At 35.7% G+C, this 22,810-nt stretch overlaps 1 protein-coding gene across 1 annotated transcript; it reads right to left on the bottom strand.

Moving 5' to 3' along the window:
* Positions 1-15,052: 15,052 nt before the first annotated feature.
* Positions 15,053-20,036, bottom strand: LOC130972950 (B3 domain-containing transcription factor ABI3). Its single transcript, XM_057897302.1, has 7 exons — positions 19,205-20,036; positions 18,111-19,144; positions 17,553-17,645; positions 16,807-16,907; positions 16,616-16,662; positions 15,567-15,643; positions 15,053-15,350 (listed from the first exon to the last, which is right to left on the bottom strand). Exons 1-7 carry the CDS (start codon positions 20,034-20,036, stop codon positions 15,177-15,179), a joined length of 2,358 nt encoding a protein of 785 aa, XP_057753285.1. The 3' UTR covers positions 15,053-15,176.
* Positions 20,037-22,810: the final 2,774 nt, after the last annotated feature.

Below are 22,810 nucleotides of genomic sequence, written 5' to 3'. Positions count from 1 at the left end.
GAACTTCAGATAAGCGAATGGAGATGCTTTGTCCCTTCTGTCTCTCTGCTTTCCTACTGTCTTCATCCAATCCTTCTTACTCCTTTCCATGGCAAGCTTATGCAAGGGTTTCACCGTTGTCAGTGGCTACCTCCCATCCTCTCAGTGGAAATGTTCAACGCACCCTGTCACGGCACGGCTATCCATCTGTCGGTTCTCAATCAGGCCGGAATAGAATCCAGTGATTCTTTTGCGTCTGTCATTAACGCCCCGCCCTCAGGAGTTTGAAGCACGTCACAGTCATTCAATCATTGAATCCTACTCAGAATACCACAGACAAGGTTAGACCTTCCGGATTCTCTTGAATACCGCCATCAGTTCTTGCCTATACCACGAAGACTCTGATCTCACGGAATGGCTGGCTCGGTTGTCAGGCGAGCGCTCGGTTGTCAGGCGATCAACCATGCGTCATGTATCAGGAATCCAAGAGATATTCACCCAATCTAAGGTAGAACGGAGGTGGTTGTCAGTCACACATTCATAGGTGAGAATGATGATGAGTGTCACGGATCATCACATTCATCAAGTTGAAGAACAAGTGATATCTTGGAACAAGAACAAGCGGAATTGAATAGAAGAACAATAGTAATTGCATTAATACTCGAGGTACAGCAGAGCTCCACACCTTAATCTATGGTGTGTAGAAACTCCACCGTTGAAAATACATAAGAACAAGGTCTAGGCATGGCCGTGAGGCCAGCCTCCCAAAGAGGGTTCAATCATAAAAACATGATCAAAAGATGATCTAGAGATCTAAAGTGATCAAAAGATAAAAAAATACAATAGTAAAAGGTCCTATTTATAGAGAACTAGTAGCTTAAGAATTACAAAGATGAGTAAAAGACATAAAAATCCACTTCCGGGCCCACTTGGTGTGTGCTTGGGCTGAGCAATGAAGCATTTTCGTGTAGAGACTCTTCTTGGAGTTAAACGCCAGCTTTTGTGCCAGTTTGGGCGTTTAACTCCCACTTTGGTGCCAGTTCCGGCATTTAACGCTGGAAAATCTGAAGGTGACTTTGAACGCCGGTTTGGGCCATCAAATCTTGAGCAAAGTATGGACTATCATATATTGCTGGAAAGCCCAGGATGTCTACTTTCCAACGCCGTTGAAAGCGCGCCAATTGGGCTTCGGTAGCTCCAGAAAATCCACTTTGAGTGCAGGGAGGTCAGAATCCAACAGCATCTGCAGTCCTTTTCAGTCTCTGAATCAGATTTTTGCTCAGGTCCCTCAATTTCAGCCAGAAAATACCTGAAATTACAGAAAAACACACAAACTCATAGTAAAGTCCAGAAAAGTGAATTTTAACTAAAAACTAATAAAAATATACTAAAAACTCAACTAAATCCTACTAGAAACATACTAAAAACAATGCCAAAAAGCGTACAAATTATCCGCTCATCAATAGGAAACTCCTTCTTGCTTGAGGGACGTCCCAGGAGGTCTTCCTCACTAGGATTTTCGTCCTCCTCCTCCCTTGTGCATTCGGCCATGTTGATTACATCAATGGCCTTGCACTCTCCTTTTGAATTCTCTTCTGTATTGCTTGGGAGAATACTGGGAGGAGTTTCAATGACTTTCTTACTCAGCTGGCCCACTTGTGCCTCCAGATTTCTGATGGAAGATCTTGTTTCACTCATGAAACTGAAAGTGGCCTTTGATAGATCAGAGACTAGATTGGCTAAATTAGAAGTGTTTTGTTCAGAATTCTCTGTCTGTTGCTGAGAAGATGATGGAAAAGGCTTGCTATTGCTCAGCCTATTGCGTCCACCATTGTTAAAGCCTTGTTGAGGCTTTTGTTGATCCTTCCATGAGAAATTTGGATGATTTCTCCATGATGAATTATAGGTGTTTCCATAAGGTTCACCCATATAATTAACCTCTGCCATTGCAGGGTTCTCAGGATCATAAGCTTCTTCAGAAGCTGCCTCTTTAGTACTGTTGGATGCATTTTGCCATCCATTCAGACTTTGAGAGATCATGTTGACTTGCTGAGTCAACACTTTGTTCTGAGCCAATATGGCATTCAGAGCATCAATTTCAAGAACTCCCTTCCTCTGAGGCGTCCCATTATTCACGGAATTCCTCTCAGAAGTGTACATGAATTGGTTATTTGCAACCATGTCAATGAGTTCTTGAGCCTCTTCAGGCGTTTTCTTTAGGTGAATGGATCCACCTGCAGAATGGTCCAATGACATTTTCGAAAATTCAGATAGACCATAATAGAATATATCTAATATGGTCCATTCTGAAAACATGTCAGATGGACACCTTTTGGTCAGCTGCTTGTATCTTTCCCAAGCTTCATAGAGGGATTCACCATCTTTTTGTTTGAAGGTCTGAACATCCACTCTAAGCTTGCTCAGCTTTTGAGGAAGAAAGAATTTATCCAAGAAGGCCGTGACCAGCTTATCCCAGGAGTCCAGGCTATCCTTAGGTTGTGAATCCAACCATATTCTAGCCCTGTCTCTTACAGCAAAAGGGAAAAGCATGAGCCTGTAGACTTCAGGATCTACTCCATTTGTCTTAACAGTCTCACAGATCTGCAAGAACTCAGTTAAAAACTGATAAGGATCTTCTGATGGAAGTCCATAGAACTTACAGTTTTGTTGCATTAAGGCAACTAGCTGAGGTTTCAGCTCAAAATTGTTTGCTCCAATGGCAGGAATGGAGATGCTTCTTCCATCAAATTTGGACGTTGGCTTTGTGAAGTCACCAAGCATTCTCCTTGCATTATTGTTGTTGGGTGCAGCTGCCATCTCTTTCTCTTGTTCTAATGTTTCTGAAAGGATACCTTTAGATTGTTGTAGTCTAGCTTCTCTGAGTTTTCTCTTCAGAGTCCTTTCAGGTTCAGGATCAATTTCAACAAGAGTGCCTTTTTCCTTGTTCCTGCTCATATGAAAGAGAAGAAAACAAGAAAAGAAGAGGAATCCTCTAATCTGAGCAACAAGATGAACCGTCAGTTGTCCAAACTCGAACAATCCCCGGCAATGGCGCCAAAAACTTGGTGGACGAAATTGTGATCCTCAAATTTGGTCTCTTTGTATTTGTATGAAATCAAAAATACCCCAAAGAGATCATGGTATGATGAATTGGGATCTTAATAATCCCTGGTATGATCATAACTCTGTTCAACTTAACCAGCAAGTGTACTGGGTCATCCAAGTAATACCTTACGTGAGTAAGGGTCGATCCCACAGAGATTGTTGGTATGAAGCAAGCTATGGTCACCTTGTAAATCTCAGTTAGGCAGATTTAATTGGTTTATGATGAGTTCGAAAATTAATAATAAACAGAAAATAAAAAGGGATAGAAATACTTATGTAAATCAATAGTGGGAATTTCAGATAGGCGTATGGAGATGCTGTGCTCCTCTCGAATCTCTACTTTCTTATTACATTCATCCAATTCTTCTTACTCTTTTCCATGGCAAGCTGTATGTAGGGCATCACCGTCTTCAATGGCTACTTTTCATCTCTCGGGAAAATGGTCCTATGCGCTATCACTGCATGGCTAATCGTCTGGAGGCATCACCCTTGTTGATGGCTACATCCCATCCTCTCAGTGAAAATGGTCCAAATGCTCTGTCACAGCACGGCTAATCATCTGTCGGTTCTCAATCAGATTGGAATAGAATCCCTAGATTCTTTTGCGTCTATCACTAACGCCCAGCCTTCAGGAGTTTGAAGCTCGTCACAGTCATTCAATACCGGAATCCTACTCGGAATACCACAGACAAGGTTAGACTTTTCGGATTCCCGGGATCCTACTCGAAATACCACAGACAAGATTAGACTTTCTGGATCCCCATGAATGCCGCCATCTATCTAGCTTATACCACGAAGATTCTGTTGGGGAATCTAAGAGATATGCGCCCGGCCTAAGGTAGAACGGAAGTGGTTGTCAGTCACGCACGTTCATAGGTGAGAATGATGATGAGTGTCACGGATCATCACATTCATCAAGTTGAAGTGCAGCGTATATCTTGGAATAAGAATAAAGGAGAATTGAATATAAAGTAATGGTAATTGTATTGAAACTTGAGGTACAGCAGAGCTCCACACCCTTAATCTATGGTGTGCAGAAACTCCACCGTTGAAAATACATAAGTGAAAGGTTCAGGCATGGCCGAATGGCCAGCCCCCCCAAAACGTGATCAATAGCCTCTTAAGATGAAGAGTAAACAAAACTGAGACCAAAGATGAAACGTGGTCAAAAGACGTCTAATACAATAGTTAAATGTCCTATATATACTAGACTAGCTACTAGGGTTTACATGAGTAGGTAACTGATGCATAAATCCACTTCTGGGGCCCACTTGGTGTATGCTTGGGCTGAGCTTGATCTATCCATGAGCTGAGGCTTTTCTTGGAGTTGAACGCCGAGTTATAGCGTGTTTCTGGCGTTCAACTCTGGGTTATGACGTGTTTCTGGCGTTTAACTCCAGACAGCAGCATGTACTTGGCGTTGAGCGCCACTTTACGTCGTCAATTTCCGAATAAAATATGGATTATTATATATTGCTGGAAAGCTCTAGATGTCTAATTTCCAACGCCGTTGAGAGTGCGCCATTTGGAGTTCCGTAGCTCCTGAAAATCCATTTTGAGTGCAGGGAGGTCAGATTCCAACAGCATCAGCAGTCCTTTTGTCAGCCTTTTTCAGAGTTTTGCTCAAGTCCCTCAATTTCAGCCAGAAATTACCTGAAATCACAGAAAAACACACAAACTCATAGTAAAGTCCAGAAATGTAAATTTAACATAAAAACAAATGAAAATATCCCTAAAAGTAGCTTGAACTTACTAAAAACTACCTAAAAACAATGCCAAAAAGCGTATAAATTATCCGCTCATCAGATATCTCAACATATTAGCTATCAATTATTATAGTAAGATTATTTATATACTTCAATTTCGTTAACATAATAATTTCAGATTATTTAAGGATTTTTGTATCTATTTTGTTTGATTTTTCAAATAGGTCTGTGTTTCCCAAGATATTTTCTAATTATTGATATGTAAAATCTTCAATTGTTAAATTGCATATATTTTCCAGAACATGCTTGATTATGTCTCATTTTTAGACTGATTATTTTCAGGAAGTTTAAAATAAAAATTATCTTGTATTTTATATTAATTCAGGATTAATATTTATTAATTGATTATTTTGTTTACCTACTCTTGAATGTTCTTTACCTTCCTTTGTTTTTTATTTTGTTTTGCATACAGGATTATTTTTTTTTGGACTGGTAAAGACAAAAGGAGTTGACTAGTTGTTGTGGCACAGTGTATAACAACTTCAAATGGCATCTCAAAATAAAGGAACTAAACAGTAAGTTTATATCATTCTTGTCATATAAAATAATTTGATCTTCTATTTATTTAGGTAGTAAGTGTGTATATGGTAGCTAAATTGTCACTATAATTGACTTATTAGACCATATTTAGTAAGTTCAGATATTTGCATTATTAGGTTTAATCATGTTTTGTCAAAAGATTGGATGGATTCACCAAGATTTGAGAACGGGTACATAGACGGTGTAAATAGTTTTTTAGAGTTTGCCTTCGTAATTGGAAAACCAGTTGGAAAAGAAATCCAATGTCCGTATGCAAAGTATGGAAACACTTATTGGCATGAACGAGACGACGTATATGAGCATCTTAGTTGCTATGGGTTTGTCGAAGGTTATAAAAGATGGATTAATCATGGGGAATCAGTAATCCCAACAGTTGTAGATAGTGACATGGATGATCGAGGCGGCCTTGATGATATTGACGGGTTGCTGCATGATGCATTTGGAAATATGGCAAATCTTGAATAAGGGAACATTAGGTTAAATGAAGATGCGAAGAGATTTTATAAGCTAGTAGACGAAGCAGGTCTAGAATTATACCCGAATTGTACTACTAGATTTTTGAGATTATCGTTTATCATTCGTCTTTATCACTTGAAGTGTTTGCATGGTTGGAGTAAGACATATTTTACCTCCCTCTTGGAGTTATTAAAAGAAGCTATACCTGATTTGAACATTCCCACTTCTTTTAATATAACTAAGAATATGGTTAAAGACTTAGGTCTCGACTATGAAAAGATTGATGCATGTCCTAATGACTGCATGCTGTATCGGAATGAGTACATAAATGACTCAGTTTGCCATATCTGTGGAGAATCTCGATATAATCAGACTCCGACTACGGACGGCAACAAAGATGACTTTGCGCTTCCGAATAAAGTTCATAAGGTTGCTACGAAAACCTTAAGATACTTTCCTTTAATACCAAGGCTTAAAAGGATTTTTATGTGCCCAAACACAGCAGAGGCATTGAGGTGGCATGATGAGCAGCGTTTGAAAGATGGTTGCATAAGGCACCCTGCTGATGGACAAGCATGGAAGAACTTGGATAGTTGGTACCCAAACTTTTCAAAAGAACTTCGCAACTTGAGGCTTGGTTTGGCAAGTGACGATTTTAATCCTTTTCGAACTATGAACGTGTCATATAGCACATGGCCAGTTGTCTTAATAGAGTACAACTTTTCCCCTTGGATGTCCATGAATTCAGAATATTTCATGCTCTCTTTACTCATACCTGGACCTTGTTTACCAGGAAATAATATTGATATTTTTTTGCAACCATTGATCTAAGAGCTGAAGGAGCTATGGGTGTCAGGGATAGATACATATGATTCTTTTAAGAATGAAACTTTTCAAATGCATGCTGCACTTCTTTGGACAATCAATGATTTTCCAGCGTATGCGATGTTGTCCGGTTGGAATACAAAAGGGAAGTTAGCTTGCCCTTGTTGTAACCATGATACTTCTTTTTGTTACTTGAAAAATAGCCAAAAGACAGTTTACATGGACTATAGGAGATTTTTTCCAGTTGATCATGCATGGAGGTCTAACAAGAGATCTTTTAATAGAAAAATAGAATTCAAGGGTCCACCACGAATGTTAACAGGTGAAAAGGTTCTAGATATTGTAAAGTCAGTAGATAATGCCTTTGGAAAGACACAAAGCAAAAGTAAAGGCCAATGAAAAAAAAGATCAATCTTTTTTGGCAGCATTGTATGATCAGGCACAACCTTGATGTAATACAAATCGAAAAAAACATAGTCGACAGTATAATTAGTACCTTATTGGATGTTTCTGGAAAGACAAAGCATCATGCGAAAGCTTGTTATGATCTTAAGGAGATGAGCATTCAAAAGAATCTCCACCCAATAAATACGAAGGATGGAAAAAGAACTAAACTTGCTAGAGCATGCTTCTCCATGACCAAAGGGGAGAAATCCATTTTTGTGGTGTTTTGAAGAAAACAAAATTGCCTGATGGAAGTGCTTCAAACATTTCTCGTTGTGTACAACAAGAAGAGAGAATGCTTTACGGTTACAAGACTCATGATGCTCACTTCATGTTGTATTACCTATTGCAAATACCAATCAAGAGCATTCTTCTAGATCATGTTGTTGTTCCTCTAGTTCGCTTGTGTTCCTTTTTTCGTCGGCTATGTCAAAAGGAAATCTCTTTAGAAGAGATTAATGATTTGGAGTCAGAGATTGTAGAGACTTTGTGTCAGTTAGAGAGGATTTTTTCCCTTACCTTTTTTGATATAATGGTTCATTTGCCTATTCATTTAGCTAATGAATTAAGATTAGGTGGTCTCGTCCAGTTTCGATGGATGTATCCGATTGAGAGATACATGTGCACACTAAAAGGGTAAGTACGTAATAGAAGTCATCCAGAAGGATAAATTGCGGAGGGTTATTTGGCTGAAGAGTGTTTAACTTTTTGTTCAAGATATTTGCATAAGGGAGTGAAAATAAAATTCAACAGAGTATCTCGGAATAATGATGAAGGCACTTCAACTAAAGATGTTGATTCAAATTTGTTCACAAACAAGGGAAGTCCAGTGGGTGGAAAAAAAGGACAACTAATTATTTTGGACGAGAAGTCACTCCTTCAAGCTAATGCATATGTATTGAACAATTGCGTTAACGTGGAGCCTTACATAAGGTAAATTTGCACTTCACATTAGTTCTATTCTTTAGACTAATTTTGGTAGTATTACATGATAATATACATCCCTTGTAGAGAACATGGTGAGCAACAAAAGCAAGACAATAGGAAGCAGAAGTGGAACGTCGTTAAAGATCAGAATGAAGACTTTATAGAATGGTTTACAGGACGTGCTATGAAGGATGATGTTCCCGGTTGGATACGACAGTTGACTAAGGGTCCAAATAAAGTTGCAAAATCATTTTCTGCTTATGTCGTCAATGAGTACAGATTTCATACTAAGCGGTGAGAAGTGATGCGAAAAATACAAAATAGTGGTGTCACTGTGGTGGCTGAAACTACAAGCTTTGCGAGTGTTAAGGACAAAAAACCAATCAAGGCCAATATAAGATATTATGGTAGAATCATGGATATTATCGAGTTAGACTATTAAAGCCAATTTAAAGTTGTGTTATTTAAGTGTGAGTTGTTTATGGCTGAGGAAGATGATTATGATTTGACATATGTTCATTTCAACAAAAGATGTTACTAAGACAAACCATTTGTGTTGGCAAGCCAAGCACACCAGTACTTTTATGTGAAAGATCCATATATTCTCCAAAAGCATTATGTGATAAAAACGGTTCCAAGAGACTTGTTTAACATTGGTGTCCAATTACAGTTTGACCCTAACATAAGAGAGCCACATGAATCGGCAAATAGTTCGATACCCTTAAGTGATATTGGTGAGGTAGACTTGGTTAGACAGGGTGTGCGACCTACTATTGTTGATGTGACACCGAACAAGATCAAACCCAAAGACAAAGAAATAGAGTCTGATGATTTTTCCAGTGATGCTGAAATTGAGGTAGTACACAAATTGTCCATGATGCTTTATTTTTTAACTTATTTTCAAATGCATTACCATAGCCCTCTACACAAAAAAAGTGTGGTGCTTATATATATATATATATATATATATATATATATATATATATATATATATATATCAAATATTAATGCATGATTACTTTATTATGTGCCTGCCGTATGATCATTGCATATGACCATGTCTTTATTAAAAAAAATGATAATTAGGAATTAGATCAATGATAAATTGGGAAGCTGATCTGCTGTTGCTGCATCACAGTTTCCTTCTTTTTTTTATATTTGCTGCAAATGAATTATGTTGATGCTTTATTTGACTTCTTTTTTTATATACAGGATGAACAATAAAGAAATTCCAAAAGAAAAAGGTTAAGGACCCTATCACAAATAGAGTCACAAAGAAGTCCCTTGAAGATGAGGAGTCCAGTAAAAATTTCAGAAAAAATTCAATTCACCAGTGCCTATGCATTTCTAAAACAATTTTAAATCAAAAGGGAACATGATTTAGCTGCATGTGGGGATAGTAATGATAAACCTATTTTTAGGGTTTATCTTGTATTGATTTTAGGGGATTTTAACACCTTTTACTCACATTTATTCAATGAATTAGCATCATTTTGTGATTGTCTCCCAATTTCTGCTTAAGTGTGAAAACATGCTTTCTAGATCTTAAATTAGTTAATTTCAATTCACATTTGATTTTACTAGATGCCTTGATTTATTTGTTAAGTGATTTCAGGTTGAAAAGGCTAGGAATGAATCAAAGGAGTGAGAGGAAAGCATACAAAGTGGAGAAGATCATGAAAAAGCCAAAGAATTGAACTCGCCTATGGACACGCGTGCGCACCAAGCGCTTACGCGCACCTTGCGAAATGGCCCATGGACGTGTACGCGTGCTGTGCGCGTACGCGTCGATGCTGATACTTGATTTTTAAGTGAATTTGCACCCAACAAATTCTCAAGGGTTGTGGGGCCCAATCCCAACCAACTTTGGCGCCTAGACTGCTATTTAAAGCCAAGGATTGAAGAGCAAAGAGGGATTCCATCATTCACACTCATTAGGATTAGTTTAGAGTTAGTTTTAGAGAGAGACGCTCTCACTTCTCTCTAGGATTAGGTTTAGTTCTTAGATCTAGGTTTAATTCATGCTTTGATTTACTTTTCCTTTTGTAATCATTCTTCTCCTACATCTCTTCTCTCTAGTTTAGTATTTAATTCTTGTAATTCTCTACTTTTACGTTGATGCACTTTTGTTTCTTCTATTTTCCTTTTATGCAATTTGAGGTAATTCATGTAGATCTTGTTCATTTGATTTGTTGTTGTTTAATTCCTTTCAATTGAGTAGTGTAGATTTACTTTTCTTGCAATTTTACTATGCTTTCCTTTTATGCCTTCTAAATGTTTGATGAAATGATTGGAAGGATGTTAGAGTAGAATTTTAGTGCTCTTGGCTTGGAGAGGTAACTTAGGAACTCTTGAGTTACTAATGTCCAAGTAATTGATGATTGGGATCCATTGACTCTAGTTCTCACTAATTGAATTAGTGGAGAGTTAGGACTTATGGATTAGGATTGATCTAGCTCATTTGACTTTCCTTTACTACTAGTTAGATGATGACTTAATGGGATTGATCCTTGCCAATTCTCAAGTTGTGGTTAGTAATTAGGATAGAGATCCTTGACCACCAACCCTTGCCAAGACCTTTTTAGCCATCAGTTTACTTCCTTGCCATTTACTTTTTTATGTCTCTTATCAAAAACCCTAAAAGATAACTCATAACCAATAACAAGACACTTTATTACAATTCCTAGGGAGAATGACCTGAGGTTCAATACTTCGGTTTATAATTTTAGGGGTTTGTACTTGTGACAAACAATCTTTTGTATGAAAGGACTATTGCTTGGTTTAGAAACTATACTTCGACGAGATTTCATTTGTAAAATTCTAGACCGTCAAAAATCCAATCATCAAGTAGTAAACATGAGACAAGGGAAAAGAGCAAGATGCCAAAAAAGCAGTTGACAATAGTTGACGATGAAGGTCAAAGCAAAATGGCAACCAAGAAGATAACAAACATCAAAGACAGTGAGGATCAAATCAAGATGCTAACAAAGAATTCCAACGAAGAAAATCATCTAGTCAAGATGAAAGCCAATGAACATGAGGGTCAAAGTGGGAAGAAGCCGTCTAGGAAGAAGGTGCCAATGAAGAAATCAAACGTGGAAGATAATAAAGCCAAAATGAATACCAATGATGCTGATGGTCAAAGCAAGAAGCCGACTAATAAGAAGATGCAGATGAAGGAATCGAATCAAGAAGATACCAATGAAGAAGAACATAATATTGATTCTCTCATTCCAGCTATGACTTTAGATGAATTCTTCGAAAAATATGGGATATCATTAGATGAAAATGATGAAGAATATGAATATGATTATGATTATCACAATTCAAGTGTTGGTGATAGTAGTGACAGTCAACTCGGTAATTCCTTTATCCCTTTTTTCAATAGCAAATAGTGAAAGATGCCAACCTAACTCTTGTATTTAGTAGATTACTCTTTTATGCATTAGATTAGTATTCTTGTTAATATTCTCTAGTAATAACATTGGAAATAGGTACCAAAAAGAGAAAAGTTCGTGGTCCCACCCAACTCAAGCATATTCATGCTATGGAAACACAGATAGAGTTAACATGGTACAACGGCAAACCCATAGGCCCAACAAAGACACAGGTTCAATTGTTTAGTCAGTTCTTGGGTACACTTGCAAGAAACTCTAAGTTGGTCACGTTATTATATACTAATTGGCAAGCTGTGTCCAGTGAGACTAAAACTTCAATGTTGGATTATGCAAAGGTGAATTGATCATTCTTCTTTTTAAATTCTTTACAAATAGGCTTAGCATGTATGGTAAAATAACATAATTCTTTTATTTATTCGTAGTCTAAATATAACATTCCTAGTGATGCTGAACCTTGGGTGATAGATACCATTGGAGAGGCATGGAAGCAATTTAAGAAATGCATAAAAAAATTTCAATATATACTGTACAGCTCATTTAGAGAGATGATGAAAAATCGTCCAATGACTGTACCTGAACTGTATTTTTAAAAATTAGTTCAATTTTGGAGGCTCGATATCATCAAAGTAAGTTATTTTCACAACTCTCTTGGCTTTAGTGATGGTATCGTGTATTTAACTAACTCTATGTAATTTTATATTGCAACAAAATGTAGGTTATTTCTGAAAAAAATCGTGAAAATAGATCCAAGCAAAAATGAAATCATCAAATGGGTCTAGTTAGTTTTGAATTAGTACGCGCTGAATTGGTATTTTTTTGTGCTTTTTATTTAAGTATTTTTGCATCTTTCATGTTATATGTGTTTACTTAGTCACATGTTGGTGGTTTCTTTGTAGCATGCAAAGAAGGAGGACAATGAAGATCCATCACAATCTGAGATGTTTGTTGTAACTCGCACGAACAAAAAGGGAGAAACTGATTCATGAACACAAGAGACGATTGTAAGTTGTCTAGTTTCTTAGAAAAGTACACCAAACAAGAAATGTGTTAGCTATTTTTTTATTCTGAAGCATTTAGGTGCATGCACTTATTTTGATCCTATTTGTGTGTAATAGGATCCTCTTCAAAATTTGAAATAATCAGGATACAATGATGATGAAATAGTTCAAACAGTTTTTGAAAAGGAGAGACATGGTAGAGTTCGTTTCTATGGTCGATCAGTCACAAAATCCTCTCTTGAAAAGGATAAGGAAATCCGACAAATGCAACAACAACATAATGAAGTGGTTTCAACTATGGAGGAAAATCAAAATAGCTTAACTTCCAAGTTGGATGGTTTAACAAACTTGATTAAAACGGTGTTGCAACAAGTCAATCCTGGTATGAGTGCAGAACAAGTGCAAGTAATGATAGAAGCCACCCAACAATCTCCGCCTGACGCGAGTAGTGCACCAAATGATGTGCGGCGAAGCATTCCTCCTTCACTTGGATCGAACCATGTATCAAAGGATATGGAAGTAAGTACTGTTCAAAATTAGTAGTTAAATTAATAGTATGCTTTTGGTAAATGATATATCATGAATTTGAGTTAAAGTTAAGGTTTTAGGATTGTGAATAATTTATATTTATACATGAAAACTGGCTGCAAAACTGAAACAAATATATGCACAAGACAAGACTAGGCCTTTCATAGTGAAAACAATTGCTTGGCCTCTCAATTTGTGACGTACGTGGATGTCTCACAAGTGATGCATTTTTTTTTTTTTGGAAAGTGCAGATGTTATGTTTAAGTGCTGAAAAAATTCATTCAAGAATTTTCATTCACCTTCTAATTCCTATGTTCTTCAATTCAAATCATATTGCTTATGTTTCTTAATTTGTTCATTTATACTACTAGTAACTTAGTTTCAATACACGAATTAGTCATATATGAAAACCTTATTTCAGCAGCTTACTTGCTAACTGAACGCAAAATCAAGTAAGAAAAAAGTTTAAAACTCCTTTTATTTTATCTTCCCCCCGTATTAATAATGGAAATGAATTCTTTTTTATTATTTATTTATTTTGACCAATGAAGAAACTCAATAAGTTACTGCAGCAAGTATAACTTGCAAAGTTCCAAAAGCAAGAAACTAAATAAGCATAGTTTATCTTATAGCCTTAGTTTTGCTCTGTTCTAACATGTTTATTTATTTTGCTAGCAGGAAGACATGATGTGATGAAGAAAATATGTTCCATACATATATGACATGGGATGAGTCTTACAATGACTTTAGTTATGTAAATGTAATATTTTGATGTGTTCTGTACTTTTTGAGGTATTACATGTAATTGGATAAATTACACTCTATTTTGATTTGTGTTGTTTAGAATAAAAATTAAACATATCTATCTTATAATGAAACTTTTATGTTTTAGATTTCTTGAGTTTCTTATTTTTATATTTATTTTGTGATTATCATCGTTTTGGGATGTGATTATAATTTAAAAATAAATTAAATCACATAAACAACAACAGGCTATAGTCACCGTTTTTAAAATAGGGTGACCACAGATAACCTATGGTCACAGTTTTTTACCGTGACCATAGATAAGGCTGTGGTCATAATTTTAAAGATGGGTGACCATAGAAGTTATGGTCATGGTGGAAACTATGACCATAGATAAGGCTATGGTCACGGTTTTTACGCGTGACCATAGATTAACCTATGGTTACGGTAAAAAAACATGGCCTAAAGTGTCAGATTTTAAAAATTGAAACCATGACCATAAAAACCATAACCATAGATCAAACAACCGTAACCATAGACCTATGACCACGAGAAAATAGGCCACGGTAAAAAATCTTGACCATAGGTCCAAAATATGACCATAGATCTATAGTCACCATTTTTACTAGCTATGGTCACAATTTTTTTATTGTGGTGACAATAGACCTTTTTTTTTTGTAGTGAACATGAATTTGGGAGGATAAATTTAAAATTATAAGTGAGAGATAAAAGTATAAAAAATTAATATCTCATAAATAGGCACATACTTAATGGTACACATATTTAGTGTCTCTATAGCCTGTATCGTGTGGCCATGTCCATCCATGTCTTAAAGAGACACAACCAAACACGGCCTAAAGTAGAACACTGCCTGTATTATTCCACATAAAACCAAGAAGGGTAATTGCTTTGGTACCTAAGCTGTTTCAAAAAGTTAATATTAATATTTAATTTAAAAAATATATAAAAAAAAATCTTATACAAATTTAATTTCCCCGTTTAAATGACACAATCATATACAAAAAGCACTATTCATTTTGTATGCAACTTAAATTGTAAATTATCCCAATAAAAGTTATAAATAAATGGAAGTCATACAATCTTCTCGAATTCGATACATATACATCACCATCACACCAAAACAAAATACAACTTCACATAGTAAATGGACACCACATAGCACATACATATATGCCCAAAATCCAGAACAAATCTGTGGGCACTGTGCAGCGGTTTTCATTTATGCACTCGAGAAATAGGACAGGAAAAAACTACTAGGGCCAGAGACATCTTAGGGTAAAAAATCCACAAAAATCAACCACAAAAGAATCTCAACCGTTGCTTTGGCTATCCAAGCTTCGTTCGTGCATGAAGGAAAACTGAACTGATGATGTGCATGGTATTCAGAGTAGTCCCTTTTATTCTACTACACTAATAATTATAATATTATTATTATATTATTATTATTATATACTCTCTTTTTCATTTTCTTGCTGAGTGGATGATGACGTGGCATTCGTATAAGGTGCACCAGCTGTAGGCACCGCATTGTTCCCAAGCTGGTTTTTATGAGATTTTCCTGTTTTCTTGCCCTCTGCTTTCGCCCCTTCTTGTTGCCTTACTTTAACTCCTCTTATCATCTGTTAGCAAAACTATTTATTATCATTGATATTCCCCATCAATTAAATTATATATCAGCTTTCTTCAAGAAAATAATTATTGGCACAATGATTCAATATATATATATATATATATATATATATATATATATATATATATATATTTCAGACATCAATCTACGCAATTGAATTAGAAACAAAATCTATAAAAATTATTGACCAACAGGAGGGTCTTACAAATTTTCCACACTTCACATCTGAATATATCACTATGAAATCTCCCTCTTGGAGTCCATTGGCTTTAACAAAGTCACCTGAAAAATTTAATGAATACATTAAAACCCTAATAGCTAGTAACGAGGACTTGCTTTAAAGTGTGAAAATCGTGGGAACTATCCTGACAATGTGAAAACTAAGGGAAAACCAAGAAGAGAAAAGTAGAAAAACAAAATGTTGCGAGACTTTCTTATTCCATCAGTTATGTTAAATTCTAGACTCCAAAATATGAAGGTGAAAACTTATGTGAAATCGACTTCACCTGAAGTTGATATCTTCACAGGTTAATATCTGAGAATCGTTAAATAAAAATTTAATCAAATAAGTCAAATCATCTAATGACTCTCAGGTATTAAAATCCGACTACACCTGAGTTTCTACCAAATATAAATCCTTAAACCTAAATCCTAATATTGACTAATTAAAAGTTGACTCGGAGAAAACATGTATATAAATCATTAGGACTGCCTTTGCTTGGGCAACACCACCATCAATGATAATGACAAAACAATTTAATTAGGGAGCTAAGTATTTATTGGTAGAAATTTCATTAACTCATCATATAAACATTCATATATACTATATATATACATTCGAAGCTACGTAACATCCAAGATCCTACGAAAAAAATTCGTCTAATACCATGTCATGATACCACTCATCCCAAAATCCTACATTGATGGGAAAAGGTAATACTAATGGTTACATCTCTAATACTCCCTAAACCTCCATTGTACACATCGTACAAATATTCCATTTGTTCCCTATACTTTCTCGTTGTAAATTTACTTTATACTTGTTTAATATTCTGTTTTTTGAATTTTTTATTAAAAGTAAATTTTATTATTTTCACTATATTTACCTTTTTTTTCTCTCTATAAATTCAAACACCCAGCAATGTTAAAAATAAAGTTTCTAATTACCAAACAAAAAGGATGAAAACTGAAAGCCAATAAAAAAAAAAAAGAATATTAGCAAGTATAAGTCAAAATCATAGAAATGGAACCAACCTGTGTTCTCTAGCAAATACATCCTGCTTTTATTGTTTGGCCAGTATCTGATGCTCCAAGAAGAAACAATTCAAGAAAAGAGAAAATTTAGTTTCAATGAATCATAAAGATAAAAACAAGCAAGCAGAAAGGAAAATCCGTAAACTAAGACAAATGAAATGTCAAAATTAGACAATGAAGTCTCGGAATACCTATAGCGCATATTCCAAACACGAGAGGTGCCAATATCTTCCATTGTTATGGTGATTCCATCCCTTGCCTCTAGTTCTGGTAGATGTGTTTCTGCCTCTTTCTGATTACATTTTTCACACAACCAAATGAGAAATCAAATTATTACATCATACATATGGGATATTTAAATTTGTTTACACAATCAGATTGCACATGAAATTATTACATATGAATGGGATTTTTCTTTAAGATAAACAGTATGTTTCTTCGATCCAATAATATAAATAACTTACCCAAAACTTTGTCCAATAATACAAGTCATTTGATTTGTTTAAGAATGTTTTAGTATTTTCTTTTAAGAATGTTAAATAAGGCAAGTTCTTATTGATTTTGGCTAAATTTTTTTTGTTACCAAATATTTTCATCTAACAAAATCAAAGGCTAAATTAGTCTAAACAATTTATTTATTTGTATAATTATGGATTTCTCAATATTTGTATTTATTTTTAACAAAATACCTTGCACTATTTGTGAATTGGAGTATAATGATCAAAGAGAAAGGATTTAATAAAAGAAATCTAAAAGGATAAAAACAATAATGCTGGTGAGAAAAAAGAAACAATTCATCCAAACAGCCTAAAGTTACCTTATTTAACACTTATTTTTTGTAGAGTACATTAAATAAAACCAAAAGTAACAAAATTTATTACTAATAGTTCTCTCGTTACTAAACACTCCAGGGTAAAAAAAAGGAATGAATGATTACTTTTGGTAGAACAATTCTTCCCAGACTTCCAACATCGCTTTGCTTCAACACCTTTTGTAAAAGGAATCGTAAGTTCTTCTCCGACTTCCAACCCTACCAATGAAACATGTAACATCTATAATCAATCAGCAATGCTAGAGAGAAAATAATCCAAAATTAAAATTAACATCTACAATTTCATGCCTATATCATCTATAATTCAGACTTATGATATTTAATATTACTCATTTATTTCTGTGATAATTAATAAAGCAAAATATAGTAACTTTTAGCTGATTTCTATTCTTTCCCAGACATTTTGTAAATCAAAACACTAAATCCCCCTGGTCTTCTAAAAAATACACCGAAAATGATACAAAACCAAAACAAGCTACATCATCATTAATCACTCATTAACCAAATTGAAAAAACTAGTCAACATTAATATGATATATATCATAGGCATCAAACGACATTCTTACACACACTCATAGGTGGTACATTAACCACACAAAACATATAAGATTAACTTACCAATGCAAATCAAAATATTAGTAAGGACTAATAAGATCCACCAACCTGTCTCCTATCAGATGAGAGCCGACCCTGATGATGATAATTCTGTGTCTGCATGGCAGGTTTATCCACCACAGCCGACGGTTCGGCGGGAGCCACGGGCGCAACGGAAGCAACAGCACCAGCCATAGTTGGCCAATACACCCAATTAGCCGGAGCTGCAGATACAACACCAGTGCAATTTTCACCACCAACACCCAATCTTGCATTTGGATCAGAACCCTGACTCTGTAGATTAACATGATGCCTACAATGAGAGGAAAGCCTTCTCTGCCTCGCCATCCGCTTCTTCCTCGCTTCTTTTGTAGCTGAGGGTCCTAATCTCATCAATCCATCACCATGTCCATGGAAAAACTGATAAGGGTACTGGTTGCCGAAGCCACCCGCCGCCGGAGGTTGAAAACAATGGTCCCCAAATGGCTGGGTATAGTAAGCAGTAACAGTGTATTGAGAAGGAGGCCATGAGTTCGCCGATTCCAGCATATGGTATTCATTACCAGCCTGAAAATTATTGCTGCCATTCATGGTGTTTGCAGAAGCAGCGTTTGTGTAAGGGTCGCCAACATACCCAACCATGGGTTGTTGAAATTGCGGCTGAGGCTGAGACTGAGGCGGAGGAGCGGCTGCCATTAGAGGTGCTTGATCCATCCATGGTTGCTGCTGGGTGAAACATGTGTTTGGTTCAATGACAAAAGGACTCGAAGCATTTGCGTTGTTCTGGTTTTGATGAATTGGATTTTGAAACTGTTCCGTGAAAGGGTTTGCCACTGCGTTATCGTTATTATTTTCCTTGCGCCTTTTACTCTGAAGGTGGCTGGTTTGAACCCATTCAAGAATTAGCTTCAACAATTGCTTCATAGCTTCTTTTCCACCGCCCAATCGCTTAGCAGCACTCTCTATTGTGGATTTCTTAAGCTTCACGCTCCTCAAATCGCTCGCGGATACGCTATCCTTGTTCGACTTCAGCCATTCCAGGAACACCATACTCATTTCATCATCCGCAATTGCACCACCACCACCAGCATCTGCTTGGATCTCTGCATCGTTATTGTTACTGGCTTCGCACAACCCAAGAAGCTGTTCATAATTATTGTTACTAATACCTTCCACTACTGCTTCTTGCTGTGGTCTAAGAACAACAAGATCATTTTGATTATGAACTACTGCAGGTTTTTCTTGCTTCTGTTGTTCTTCTTGCTGTGGCAAAACCTGATCCTCTTGTGTGAATTCCGCTAAGGGATTCTCTTCGCCTTGGAAGATAGACGAAGGGTCAAAGAACTCGTTGGCTTCTAGAAGCTCCATGTACCCAAAAGTGTCCATCACATCATCCATGCAATCAACGTCACCAACAACACCGTCAAATCCACCTTGATCCGGAAACTTTGGCTGTGAAATCTCCATGGAAGCTGTTGAGGACAACGCTCCCGTTGCGTCCAGTGGATCATGATGTTGCATGTAAAGTTGCTGTTTATTACTGCAGTTCCACTCTCCGTTGTTATTATCCTCCGCTTCTGGCTTCAGAACTGCCCAAGAAGAAGCAGACGACGAAGACGAAGAGGTTGCTGCGGTAGCCGTTGTGGTCGAGGTGGTTGAGCATGCTAGATTCTTCAATGGAAGTGTTGGAGTTGAAGACGAAGACGATGACGAAGACATGCATGGGAAATCAGGGAGAGGAGGGAATTCGTCGTAGAACATAGATGCATCTGTTTTCACATCCCCAACAAGTAAATCTTCTTGTTCTGTTGTTGTGTTGAGCCACAAATCTTTATCTGCATCATCAGCATCTGCATAAATCTCTGCATCATGATGATGATGATTGTTGTGGTGATGATGATCCATGGCTCCAAAACCAAGAATAGGGTCTACTGTTTCCGTTTTTGCCACCTTTGCATGCAGATCCAAACCTTGAACTCCCACTTCACACTCCATTTCATTAAAAGAGAGCACTTCAAGAAAACTAGATCTTTGTGAAGGAGAAAAAAAAGGGGGAAAAAAGAAAAGGACTAAGAAGAAATTTAAACTACACAAAAAAAGGTTAAACTTGAAGATCTTTGAGTTATGATGGCTTGTTATTGTGTGGTGTATGCTTAGGGAAAGGGAAATATAATATATATATATATTATATATATATAGGGAGAGAGAAAGACAAAGAAAAAAATGGATAAAAAAGGTGTATGGTATGGTATGAAGGGAGGGAGAGAGATTGATATTTTTATTTATTTAATTCTTTCTCTCTTTTTTTTCTTTGCCTCTGTGTACGGATAAGTGCAAGATATGGGAAGAGATCTGGTGTAGTATAGTGTTGTTTCTAGTTAAGGAAGCAAAGAAGATAAGGGCCCGCTTTTGCTTTCAAAATCCTATGAAGAGAAGCAACATAAAGCATCTGGTTCTTCTATTTCTATACATCAACACAATCCACAAGGTGGGATATCAAGTTGGCTATATATAACATAAAAAGAAATAATATAGTAATTGAAGACCATCACAAAAACGAACCCTTTCTGTTACCTTCAAAGAAAGCGACTTTCTTTGTAAAAATATCTTCTTAATTAATATTTATTCTCAATTGTGTGTTTCGCTATCAGAACTCTTTAACAACTAAGTAAAATTCTTCTACAACAGCAGAAGAACACATACACATGCAACTCAAACTCACATCGCAGAGAAAATGAAGGAATAGTATAGCAGAAAACACAAAAAACTTGAAAAAGAACTTCTATATCTATTTATGGTGGATACAACTTATTACAAGATGAAAGAAAACACGTTAAATTCAACAAAAAAAAGAGACGTATGTGAGTGATGAATGTTACAAAAGAGTGAGAGAGAGAGAGTAGGAGAGTTTCTTCAACAAACCCAGGAAGCCAATCAAAAAAGGGTTAATAAGAACATGACCATTTTTTTCTGAGACAAGGCACATGCTTTAAATTGACTCTTGAAACCTTTAATAACCCTTATGATGATTCCACCACCGATGTGTGTATTCTGGTTTGTTCTGGGAAGTTTCACTTTTAATATTGTCCAAACCTTTTCTTTTTTATTTAAATTAAATTAAATTGAATTAAATTTATCGACTTTTCTCTTTCTTAGATAAGTTCAAATGATGGTTTTCCGTTTTCTCACTAAGCAAAAAACAAATGAAGTGAAGAGAGAGACAGAGACAGAGGTTGGTTTGGTGGTTTTTAGAGAGAGAGAGAAAGGCAGTTTTGGGTTTTAGAGTTGCCGCTTGTTTTGTTGAGGCGCTCTACCTCCGGAATTTGTGCCTGCAGCCATCCATACGTTCCTATACCTGAATGGTGAGTCCAAACGGTGCCACAGTCTTTATTAGAAAGGAAACCCTTACTAGAGAATAGAGATCGCACACCATCACTCGTGGGAATTTTGTTTCATTTTTTATTATTTTAAAAATTGCAATTCAAGAAAAACTTATTTTAATTTTATTGTCTCGATAAGTATCAGGCAAGAAAAGAGGAGTGTTACACGTACAAGTCATTTGATTTACAAGTCATACATGTATACAAGTTGGGAGAAAACGCTGGTTTATATACGACTTTTACGGTGTGCTTTGTGTTCTTCTTTTTTCTCTTCCTCTTCCTTCTTCTTCTCCTTCTTCTTCTCCTACTCTTCTTCTTCTTCCTCCATGAAAACGAGTTTCTTGTCAAATTTGTTTGATCTCCTTCGTGCGTTCTCTTTTTACCTTTTCATTCGTTGTTTTATCTGCGTTTATCATTGGTATTCTTGCTTCGTTTTTTTTTCAATTTTCATGGTTTTTGAAATCAAGTTTTGAAATCGTTTTGAAGATAATAGAACTTCAGAAATACACCCAACCGATTACAGAAATACACCCAAACATGAATTCACCCAAAGGATTATAGAAATACACCCAAAGGATTACAAAAATACACCCAAAGGATTTAAAAAATACACCCAAAATTTGTTGAAGTACACCTTATGCATAATTCAGAACTCTTCCTCTTTCTCCTCTTCATCTTCTACTGCTTCTTCTTCTTCTTCATTTTCTTATTTCATATTCTCATAATTCTTTTTGGGAAGAAAAAATCAAACAAAGAAGAAAAAATACATAATGTTGCAAAATCAAAAGAATAACGAGGAGAAACACAACGATGAAGATGAAACACTTCAAAAATGAAGAAGAAGAAGAAGAAGAAGAGGAGGAGCCACGGAAAAAGAAAAAGAAGGGGAAGAAAAAGAGAAGGCATAGAGAAAGAAAAAGAAGAAGAAATAAATGACTTGTATGACTTGTATAAAAAACGGTTGTATGTGGAGAATTCCTCTTAAGGAAAATATGTTCATATTTGTTATCTTGGCATCAACATATTCTTGCTGTCCGAGAAAATAACAATAATAATAATCTATATATTTATATTATGGGTTAATCACCAAAAAACGCTTCTGAATTTTACTATTAATAAAAATACTTACAAATAATTTAAAAACACAGCAATAATACCCAACAGAAAATATATATTTTCAAAAAATACCTTAGAAATTGAATTTTGATACAATTTTTTACAAGCATAATTATAAAAATAATATATTATTATACACAAAATTGGTGATTTTTTGTTAAGTGTATAACTTTTTTAAAATTGTTTTTGTTAACAACCAATAATACTTTTAAAAAATCACAAAAAAATATATACTTAACAAAAAATCACCAAATTTTAAGAATAATAATATCT

Source organism: Arachis stenosperma, chromosome 4, assembly GCF_014773155.1.
Source record: "Arachis stenosperma cultivar V10309 chromosome 4, arast.V10309.gnm1.PFL2, whole genome shotgun sequence".
Classification (NCBI taxonomy): Eukaryota; Viridiplantae; Streptophyta; class Magnoliopsida; order Fabales; family Fabaceae; genus Arachis; species Arachis stenosperma.
The sequence above is the reverse complement of the archived record's forward strand: the minus strand, read 5'-3'. Positions and strand labels throughout refer to the sequence as shown.

Bases quoted from the DNA above. Each gene is read 5' to 3' on its own strand.
- LOC130972950 (XM_057897302.1), bottom strand. From the start codon at position 20,036: ATGGAGTGTGAAGTGGGAGTTCAAGGTTTGGATCTGCATGCAAAGGTG. The intron at 16,908-17,552 runs GTAATCATTCAT...AAATGTAATCAG, and splicing joins GAAGAATTGTTCTACCAAAA to AAAGAGGCAGAAACACATCT. The intron at 15,644-16,615 runs GTTGGTTCCATT...TAAATTTTTCAG, and splicing joins GTATTTGCTAGAGAACACAG to GTGACTTTGTTAAAGCCAAT.